The sequence below is a fragment of the Hevea brasiliensis genome, unplaced genomic scaffold (assembly GCF_030052815.1).
Source record: "Hevea brasiliensis isolate MT/VB/25A 57/8 unplaced genomic scaffold, ASM3005281v1 Scaf1, whole genome shotgun sequence".
Taxonomy (NCBI): Eukaryota; Viridiplantae; Streptophyta; class Magnoliopsida; order Malpighiales; family Euphorbiaceae; genus Hevea; species Hevea brasiliensis.
The window spans coordinates 8,438,180-8,448,666 of NW_026614585.1; the positions used below are offsets into that span (position 1 = coordinate 8,438,180).

The following is a 10,487-nucleotide window of genomic DNA, read 5'->3' on the forward strand; positions in this document are numbered from 1 at the left end:
CTCAGGGCTCTGCCATCACCATGAGTGATCTTGAGGCACTATTCAAACAGTTATCTCTTCTAATTCTCCTGTGCCATGTCCGCCACTCGTAATTCTTATTGGCTTTTGACTCTGCATGTTGTAATCATATGACCACTAATCTTAAATTCTTGTCTTCTCTTCCTTACCACCAATCCATACCGCAAATGGTACTAAAATGAACATCACACATGTCATGTGTCTACCTCAAATCTTCATCTCCGACACCTATTATATCCCTAATTTGGCACTCAATCTTATTTCTTGTGTGAAAAAGGACTAAATGTTATTTTTCTCACCATGGTGTCCAGTGCAGGATCCACAAACGGGGATTCTTGGGGAGGGTCGCAGAGTGGGTCGATTATTTGAGCTTACATCTTTACATCTTCCTCGGAGATTTGTGTCTGCAGCTACAATCCCTAATTCCTCCATTCACCAATGGCATCTTCGTCTTGGTCATGCTTCTACCAAATTCAACCTTTAATTTCTCGTGGATTATTAGGATCTACTAAGTTTGAGTCATTTAATTGTTTAAATTGTCACTTGCAAAACAACCATTATCTTTTTCCCATAATAATACTACTTGAGACCTCCTTTTGGTTTAATTCATTCGACATTTGGGGTCCTTCTCCTATTTCTTCAATAAATGGTTTTCGTTATTTTGTAATATTTATTGATGATTATTCTCGTTTACTTGGATATATTTTTTGAAACATCGATCCGAGTTATCACAAATTTACATCACATTTGCAAAAATGATTAAAACTCGTTCTCTTGTGACATTAAAATTCTCACAATGCCATGGAATATCGGGATTCTTCTTTGCTTGATTTCTTAGTCAACAAGGCACCGTTGTTCAACGTTCTTGTCCTCACACCTCTCAACGAATGGGCGAGCATAAGCATCGCCATATTCTTGATTTCTTCTTCTTTACGCCTCATGTCCGAGAAAAATTTTGGGGAGAAGCGACTTTTCATTTATGTTATTAATCGTCTTCCTACCTTGGTTCTTCATAATTTATCTCCTTTTGAAAAGTTGTTTGGACAACCTCCGACTATTCCATCCTTAAACCTTTTGGATGTGTTTCTTTTGTTCTTTACAACCTCATGAACATACCAAATTAGAACCCCGTGCTCGTCTATGTTGTTTTCTTGGTTATGGCATTGAACACAAAGGGTATCGTTGTTGGGATCCTGTTTCTAATAAGTTACGATCTCTCGTCATGTTACCTTTTGGGAAAATACTATGTTCTCTTCTCTTTCCAAATTTCATCACTCACAATCTGACTCTCTATTTTTCAGACTCCTCCAAAGAGTCGTTTCCAAGTCCTGATCCAGTGATTGTGATGTGCTCAATATTAGCCCAACTACACTTGAATCTGTTGATCCATCTCCTCCTAGCACTACTCTTCGTCGTTTCTACCTGTAAGAGAAACTCCTCATTATCTTTCTGATTTTCATTGTTACTCTACTATTGCAACCCTTCATGAGCCTCATTCTTATCGTGAGGCAAATCGACCCTCTTTGGCGACAAGCTATGGTGATGAACTTGGGCTTTAGAAAACTCATACTTGGGATTTAGTTGATCTTCCACCAAACAAGACTCCTATTGGTTGCAAATGGATTTACAAAATCAAGACCCGTTCTGATGGAACTATTGAACGCTACAAAGCTCGCTTAGTAGCCAAAGGGTACACTCAAGAGTCTGGTATCGACTATGAGGAAACTTTTGCTCCGATTAACATCTATTCGCCTCTTAGCTATTGCTTCGTAAATGGAAACTTTTCGGATGGATGTTAAAAATGCTTTTCTTCATGGTGATTTAGAGGTTTATATGCATCCTCCTCCGGTTATCATTCTCCTCATAAGGTTTGCAAACTTGGCGAGCCTTATATGGATTAAAACAAGCTCCTGGTTTGCCAAATTTAGTTCCACTCTTGCTCAACTTGGTTTTCTCTCTAGTCCACATGATTCTGCATTATTCACTCGTCGGTATTGTTCTTCTGCTGCTTTATGTTGATGATATGATAATAACAGGAGATGATTCATCTGGTATTTTAGAGTTACAACATTATCTCAATCAACATTTTGAAATGAAAGACCTGGGTTCTCTCAGCTATTTTTTGGGCCTTGAAGTTTCTCAAAATTCTGATGGCTATTATCTATCTCAAGCCAAGTATGCATCCGACTTACTTTCTCGGGAGCATCACTGATAGCAAAACAGTATCAACCCCATTGGAGCTCAATTGCAAACTTACACCTCTTGATGGCACTCCTCTTGATGATCCTACTTTATATCGACAGCTTGTCGGGAGTCTTGTTTATCTCACAGTTACTCGACCTGATATTTCATATGCTGTTCATCCTTATGTCCGCTCCTCGCTCAACTCATTTCATCCTTCGTTATATCAAAGGCACTCTTTTTCATGGTTTGCACTTTTCCGCTACCTCCTCCTAGTATTATCCGCTACTGGTGATCATCGTCGCTCTACAATTATTGTTTCTTCTTGGGTAATTCTCTTATCTCTTGGCGTAGCAAAAGCAAATCGTTGTTGCACGTTCTAGCACGTAATCAATATCGTGCTCTTGCCGATGCTACATCCGAATTACTTTGGTTACGGTGGTTATTAATCGATTTGGGTGTCACTCATTCTTCTGCCACAATACTCCATTGTGATAATAGAAGTGCCATACAGATTTCTCATAATGATGTATTTCATGAGCGTACCAAACACATCGAAATTGATTGTCATTTTGTACGTCATCATGTTGCTCATGGAACAATATGTTTGATTCCTATCTCCATATATTCACCAAAACGCATCCTCCCGCTTTCTTGATCTCTTAAGCAAACTCAAGTTGGCACACCACCTTGAGTTTGAGGGGGTGTTAGCATAATTATGATTATAGGAGATTTGTGTAACATAATTACAAAGAATCAAGATGATTATAGGAGATTTGTGTAGCATAATTATAGCAATTATTATTCTTGTCCAAATTAGTTCATATTCTCATGTATAAATAGATGTAATATCTCTGTAAATGGGACACAGACAAATACACAATCCTTTTCTTCATTACTTGTATTCTTTCTTCTAACAGTATCTTTGTTTGCCGCTAATGCAGATCGGCGCATCATTTGCTTGGTAAGAAAAGTAGCGAGATGTCTAGCCATGATTTTTTTTTTATTGATTTGTAGAAGAGAATAAAGGAAAATATCTCAGGACGATGGTTTATTAGGGAAAATTGCCATACTTTGGTTGCTTGTTACCTGACCCTAAAATGTGGACATATATATAGATGAATGCATGTGTAAAGAGTGGCTAGAAATGATCAGTAGAGTCTACTTTGGGCATAGCCTATGAGGACTTCACATGTTCTTGCCTGGTGACTGATCGACAAAATGCAGGGTAGTGAGGAATCATATCCACTATGCAATATCAAGCAGCATACCTAAGAGATAAGCCAATTGATGTCTTCCTAAAGATTGGATATAGGTCAGATGGACAGACATATTGTTAAAGCAGATGCGATGCTAATACTTGAATTAGGAACATGTTGAGACAATTAGTTACATTATTAAATTGATTTTTCTGTTAATTATGAGACATGCTCGTGTCAACTACATTAATGTTTTGTAATAGTCATAGTCAAGAAAGATAAAGCTAGCCTTTTTAAGTACAAGGGGAACCTGATGGAAAGAACACAGAGAATTCCGATTCAATTTGCTTACTGGGGAGACATTGATGAAAGCATTTAGAATACATAGGTTGAACATTTCTTCTCTGCATATGTAACTTCATATCAATATGTGACCTGCATCAACTAATTTCTTGCCTTTTCTTACTAATGTTTTCATTGCCTATGGAAGTTTCACCTTCATTTCACAATAAGAAATATTAGTGGTTAAAAATATTTGGACTAAAACAAAAATATAAATCAACAATGGACCAAAATTGTGCACAGAACATCACAAATAGCATATCAAAATTCAGTATGGAAAGCAAAAAAATGAGAGGTTGCCTCAAACTAATTAGTTTGGTAGCAATGTGCATAATTGATCTTTGAAGCATAGAAAAGTAAAGCATACACCTTGATAGACCGAAGTGGGGAGTAGTTAAACTCATGAATATTCTGAAGATAGGAAAGTGAAAATTGGAAAGAAAAAAGAAAAAAGAAAATAAGAAACACTAAGACAGCTGTCAATTCCATTGTTAAATTGTCTGAAATATTAGGATGATGAGTTACTGCATACAACATGCGGAACGCTCTCATTTTAGGCTTTATTATTCCTACATTTTTCAATGAGACAGAGATTGGAATGCTCTGTTCTTAATGTTCTAGTTATGTGTATGTATGGGAGGCAAAAATTTGTTCTTTCTTAACAATCTGTTTCTGCTGTAAATCTTATATCAAAGTACGGAAGAACATCCCTAAAGATGCATGTGACCATTCTTGGACTCTTCCACAGCAATTTTGACTTCTAAGTCAACATGCTTCACTTCCCAAATCATGTTCATGACCTCTAAAACTTGAAATTAACCTATTAAGGCAAGAAAATAACCATAAAGTGTAAAATTAGAAAAAGAAAACAAATAAATGAAAAGCATAAGAAAATGCATATAAAGTAACTATAAAAGGTGAGAAAAATGGATGCAAAACATGTCCTCAATGCCTATATGAAATGAATGCTTCATGGACTTGCATCTAAGACTCATTTGCCATGGCGTCATTTTTATAAAGTTCTGTCAATCATTATCTTTTATTTGGATGAACTAGAGGCATAAAAATGGAAAGATCTGGCTGGAGAATGTAATGACTTCTTTTATGAGTCATTATACTTGAACATTGGGTTTGGACATGCAGTAGGTTTATTACTTGATTGATTTTTTGCAATCAAAAGATCAAGGGTTCGTGTCTGCTTTTGTGGACAGGATCATTGATTGTCATGTAAAACATACAGAACAGCTATAGGAAAAAGAATTCAGGACAGATGCTGGGTTTCTTTTTGTTTTCTCCTGTGAGATTTCGGTTTCTTGCACAATCTGCATAATCATTTTGGTCACTGTAGCAAATGAAGTATTTACATTGACTTGGCTATTTCTGCCATGTAAAATTGCTTTCTGTGAATAGATTAATGCCTTCTCTTATGATCTCCTCAACCTAGAAGTGACATCGATAAAAGTATCTTTTTCAGAGGGGAATGTCAAACCGTCCATTGGATGATCAAAAGCATACTCTTCTGCTTCACTTAGCAAAACTTGAAATGAAGGCACATTCAGATAGGATGCAGTGACTAGAAAACTCCGGTAATAATAGAAACTAAAAAATATTCCCATTCAAAGCATCATGCTCATGCTGAACTAGATGAAAGAATAGGATGAGAAGGAAAGCATTATGAAATATGAAAGTAGCCACAATTGAATAAAATTCTGTCTTCTAAAATTGATGCAGAGAAAGTCAGAACAACTGTTCAAATTTCTATTATCATCTATAAAAAAAAAATGGACAAAATGTACAATGATTTTACAAAACTGTTTTTTCTGATTTGTTTCTTTATATCACAATGAATTCAAGCCTGAAATAGTGTCAAGGAAGATGTCTTCTCTGCAAGGAAGTGTAAGACCACCCATTGGGTGATCAAATCCAAATTCTTCCTCTGCCTTTCTCAGCAATTCTTGGAATGAAGGCTGATTCAAGACTGAAAATGGAACTATGAATCTCTTCTTTTGGCTTTCTCCAACATAAACTGCCATGAACCCCTTTGGAACTGAAGCTACCTGATTAGCAAGAAAATTTGTTCGAGATAGAATTCGCTTAGCATGCATAACACCCCGGAAAAGAATAGCCATTGCTGTAATTTTTCTTTCCTATTGCTTCACGCAATGATGATCTCAAATACCTTGGTGTAGAAAGATTTTCTTTCAAGACTTGATTTGGTTGTGGACTAACAAATATGTATATATAGTTGGATTGATATGTGGGAAATCTAGCAAGTGGGAATGAGAGGCCAAGAGGTCTTTGAGTGGCGTTTGCCGACAGACATATGCAGCTGAAGGTTCACATGGTTCTGTCTTCCAACTTATCATCAAGAACTTTGTAGTGATGATGAGTATGCATATTTGTTGAAAGACAAGATGTACCAAACGAGGGACCCGCTTGATATTGAATATTGAAACATGTTTGACCCAACTAAGGTTGTTATATTGTCGGCAGGGATGTGAAAAATAGAAAGCCTTGATAGAACCTCAACGGGAATAGAGATCACCAGTATTTATTGCTTTACCACATTACTTCGCGAAACAAACTAATAAATGGACCATCGAAACAATAGAAAGTTTCTGGACAAGGCCTTGTGAACAGCATGTGAACCAGGTGGAACTGCTTCTCCCTTTTAGAACCACCCCATTTCAAAGGGTTGCTGTTTGAAGCAATGATTTCCAGCCATCATTTTTATTATTGGGAGCTAGGGCGTCTCATTTTCAAAGAATTTTGAAAAGCAAATTACAAACTATAGCATCTCTGTTAAAATTCAGGGAAATGACCTTCAGGAATGAGAATGAGATGAAAAGTATTTTCTTGGCTAGTGAAAAGGGTTGATTTGAAAGGATGAATTCGTTGAGTTTACATTTCTGTGAACAAAATCTATCTTCTTCAGAACTGAAAACTAATATGAGAAAAGATGAAATTAGTTTCGTGTACTAATGTGTCCTTACAAATTAGTCAATTAATTCAATCATTCTGGAGACTTGGAAATTGCATATCTTTGGAATAAATTATTTATAAGAGAAGAAGTCAATTGAATTTTTACACAATCATACTTAATTTTTATCTTTTTTTTTTTTTTAAATGAATTTTTTTTTAAGTTAAAGAATTGAATACGTTCATTCCAAACACGAGAATTTGTGAAATTTGCTGACTTTGGTTGTTTGTTACCTGATCCTGCATTGACAGATACATAGATGAATGCATGCGTAAAGAGTGGCTAGAAATGATCAATAGAGTCTGCTTTGGACATAGCCTATGAGGACTTCACTTAGTCTTGCCTTGTGACTGATTGAAAAAGGGTAGGGTAGAGAGGATTCATATCCACTATGCAACATTAGGCAGCCTACAAAGAGATAAGCCAATTGATATCTTCCTAAAGATTGGATGTAGGTCAGATGGACAGACATATTGTTAAAGCAGATACTTGAATACATAGGCTTGAGAATTATATTTTGATTATTTTTATTAGGTGGAATTAAGACTTAACTCTTCTTGTTATTTTTTATGATTTGAAGACATATTTTACTGTTCGATTCAAATTATTAACAAAATTAAAGAGTTGCATTATAACTTATTAGGAAAAGAATATACTAAAATGTTCTTCGAAAATTGCAAGAGAAAAAAAAGAGAGAGAGAGAGAGAAAACTTCTATCCTCGTAGGGAAATTCTATTAAGCCTTCCCATAATCTTTTCAGTTAAAAAAGTATTTACATTGAGTTGCAATTTCTCAAACAAAATTTTGCACACTCTTCAGCGAATTGCTTTGAGAGCGTTCTCTTATGATCTATTCAAGGTTGAAGTGACCAGTCTAAAGGCGTCTTCCTTGCATGGAATCGTCAAACCACCCATTGGATGATGAAAACCGAACTCCTCTTCAGCTTTGCTCAGCAATATCCTGAAATGAAGGTTGGTTCAAGTATGAGACTGGAACCAGAAATCGCTTCTTCTCACTCTCACCAACATAAACTGTTACGAAACCTTTCGGTACATCTAAAGACGTTGAAGCAGATTTGCTTGTTGACCAGCGGAGACTTTGCTTAACAAGAACTGCAGGAAAACGAATAGCCATAGTATATTTTATTGATGAATATGTGTGGAAGAAAATCAAGTGGTTTGTTGTTCAAGGAATTGAAAAGGTTTCAATGGAGGATGTGAAAACTTGAGATATGAATTAGTCGCAACCAAAGTAAGTGAATACATATGGTTGGAAGTGTCATAGAAAATCTTGGGTTAGTGGCCAAGATTCATTGGCTGGGGTATGCTTACGACATAGCTCACATCTTCCAAGCAATGGGATTGAAGTAATTTTTGCTTCATTTTGTTGAAGGACAAAAGGCCTACAAGCACAAATAGTGAGAAGAGCCAATGGAGGACCAGAAAAAGATTGGAAATAGACAGATAGATACGACAATGATTTATAGACAACAAAAAAACAAGTTTCACTTGCATACCGGACATGCTTAAGACACCAAAATATGGGTATGCTGTCAAAAGAAGAGGAAGAAACAGGCACGAAGTAGAACCTAGCATTCAAAGAAATGGATTTTATGTCTGAAGAAGCTGGTAATTCCTTTTTAGCAGCCAATACAGACTAGTTAAGAAATTGCTTAGAAAAAGCACCTGGCAAGTGAACACGTGGACTTCAGATAAAATGAAATATTGTGACCAAAAGAAAATATTCTGAAATGAGAGTTACTGGTAGAAAATGATGATTTTCCGAGGTCTGCTTGGGACTTGACTCATGAGGGCATCACGTGTGTGGTCTTCCAACCACTGAGCTATGGGGAGCCTGAGGACGAGCAACAGAGACCAACATCATGCCCTACAGCTGCAGAGATAAACCAATGGAGGACAATCTAAAGATTGGAAATGAACAATAGAATAATAAATGCTGACATAGATGCACAATTGTGTGACCCCAGCTGGATTTGGAACACCTTCTGTAGGTCAAGAGATGCTTGGGACATCTGATTCAGCTTCTATTGCATACATAAAAAAGGTGAGAAATGAAATATTTTACAATTTCAGATTTCGGAAGGAGAAAGCGACAAAATTTTCAAAACACTAGTAAGTTAGGAAACAAATGAAATCCTGAAGCTCTTACGGACTAGTGCTTCCTTTCAGAGCAGTTAGACAATTCAAGTTCCTAGGACTAGCCATTGTTATAATTTTTTACCCGGAAATTGGCCTTCAACCCCATATGCCTTTTTGAACCTGTTAATATCAGAAAATCTAGTAACTTTGTGCAATGAAAAGTTTGAATGTGAGTGCTCAGAGACCATTTGTTCTGTAGTCCGAGAGAGAGCAAGAATGCTGACGCCTGAGAAGGTACCAACATAAGTAGTCAAGTAAACCACTCATGAATACTGTAAAACAGCAAGCCCAAAACTACTTATGAACTATGCGTGAGAGAGATGATTTAATTATGTGTAAGGAACGCAAATATATTTTTCCCTTTCTCAACAAACCTCTCCAACATTTTCCGCTTTCCAAATCTACTTTTAAGAATAAGGTTTACAAGCATCTTTACCTATAAATAGTCTTGATATATTCACTAACCCACCTCAGGTTTTTTGGAGGATTCTTAACTCAAATCACATCTAATACCTACTAACAGAGACTTTTGAACTTCTATCCCAGTCATAATTATGATTTCTTGGTTATTATCTTTAATTTGGAATGATGAATTGTGGTTTTTTCTTTTGTTAATTATGGAAAAATAAAATTAATTTAGAGTTTTGTTAAAATTTGACCCATTACTTTATTCTGTATATATAGGTTACTTAAGCTAGTTTGCAAATCTGCAACTCGTGTCTTTATTTTTATAATTATTAGGAAAGAATATTATAAATTCATTGAGCTTGAATTATAAAACAATTTGAATGTTATCTAATACAATGAAAAGAAAATAAAAATTTACAATAAAGACCACAAAAAATGATATACCAACTTGAAAAGAATACCTTCTAAAAACCTGAACTAATAAATTAAATAAAAAAAAGAAGCTAAAACAGAATTAGACTAATCTGAGTTAAGTTGTCCTCTAATGCTTGGTTCATTGGCTGGGGTCTGGTTGAGACACAGCTCATTGGGTATCACATGGTCCTTTCTTCCAAGCAATTAACGTATATAAGGAATTGAATTAATTATTTTGCTTCATATGTTGTAGACAAGAGACCTACAAGAACACTAGAGAGAAGAACAATGGAGGACGCAAAAGATTGGAAATGGATAGATGGATATTCGACATTGATTTAGATATGCAATAAAAAACAAGTACCACTTGGATTCTGGACATGCTTAAGACACACAATGTTGGTATGCTTTCAAAAGAAGAGGAAGCAACAAGAAAGAAGTAATGCCTAGTGTTTAAAGTCACTGATTGTCCAAATCTATGAGATGATCTGCCTCTGCTGAAGAAGAATTAGTACAGTGCTCAAAATTGGAAAGAACTGTGGAATAACAACCGTTATGTTTTGATTCCCAAAATGGCATGCACAATTGTCTGTAATTTAATTTAAACAGTGATTATTGAATCAAGCTATTCCCAGTAAAGCAAAAGATGGGAAGTCTTGGAATGGAAGATTGATGAAGATGATCATCTTTAATCAGAAGAATTTATCCAGCGAGTTGATTGTGCCATGACCTTTGATATCATAGGAGTTTGATGATCAAATGGTCTAAGAACAGGAAAAACTTGAA

At 35.8% G+C, this 10,487-nt stretch overlaps 1 protein-coding gene and 1 pseudogene across 1 annotated transcript; both read right to left on the bottom strand.

Moving 5' to 3' along the window:
• Positions 1 to 5,183: 5,183 nt before the first annotated feature.
• On the bottom strand, positions 5,184 to 6,043 carry LOC110659176 (auxin-responsive protein SAUR23). Its single transcript, XM_021817038.2, has one exon. It carries the CDS (start codon positions 5,867 to 5,869, stop codon positions 5,579 to 5,581), a length of 291 nt encoding a protein of 96 aa, XP_021672730.2. The 5' UTR covers positions 5,870 to 6,043; the 3' UTR covers positions 5,184 to 5,578.
• Positions 6,044 to 7,444: 1,401 nt separating this feature from the next.
• LOC110659177 (auxin-induced protein 15A-like) lies at positions 7,445 to 9,263 on the bottom strand (annotated as a pseudogene).
• Between the last annotated feature and the right edge of the window lie 1,224 nt (positions 9,264 to 10,487).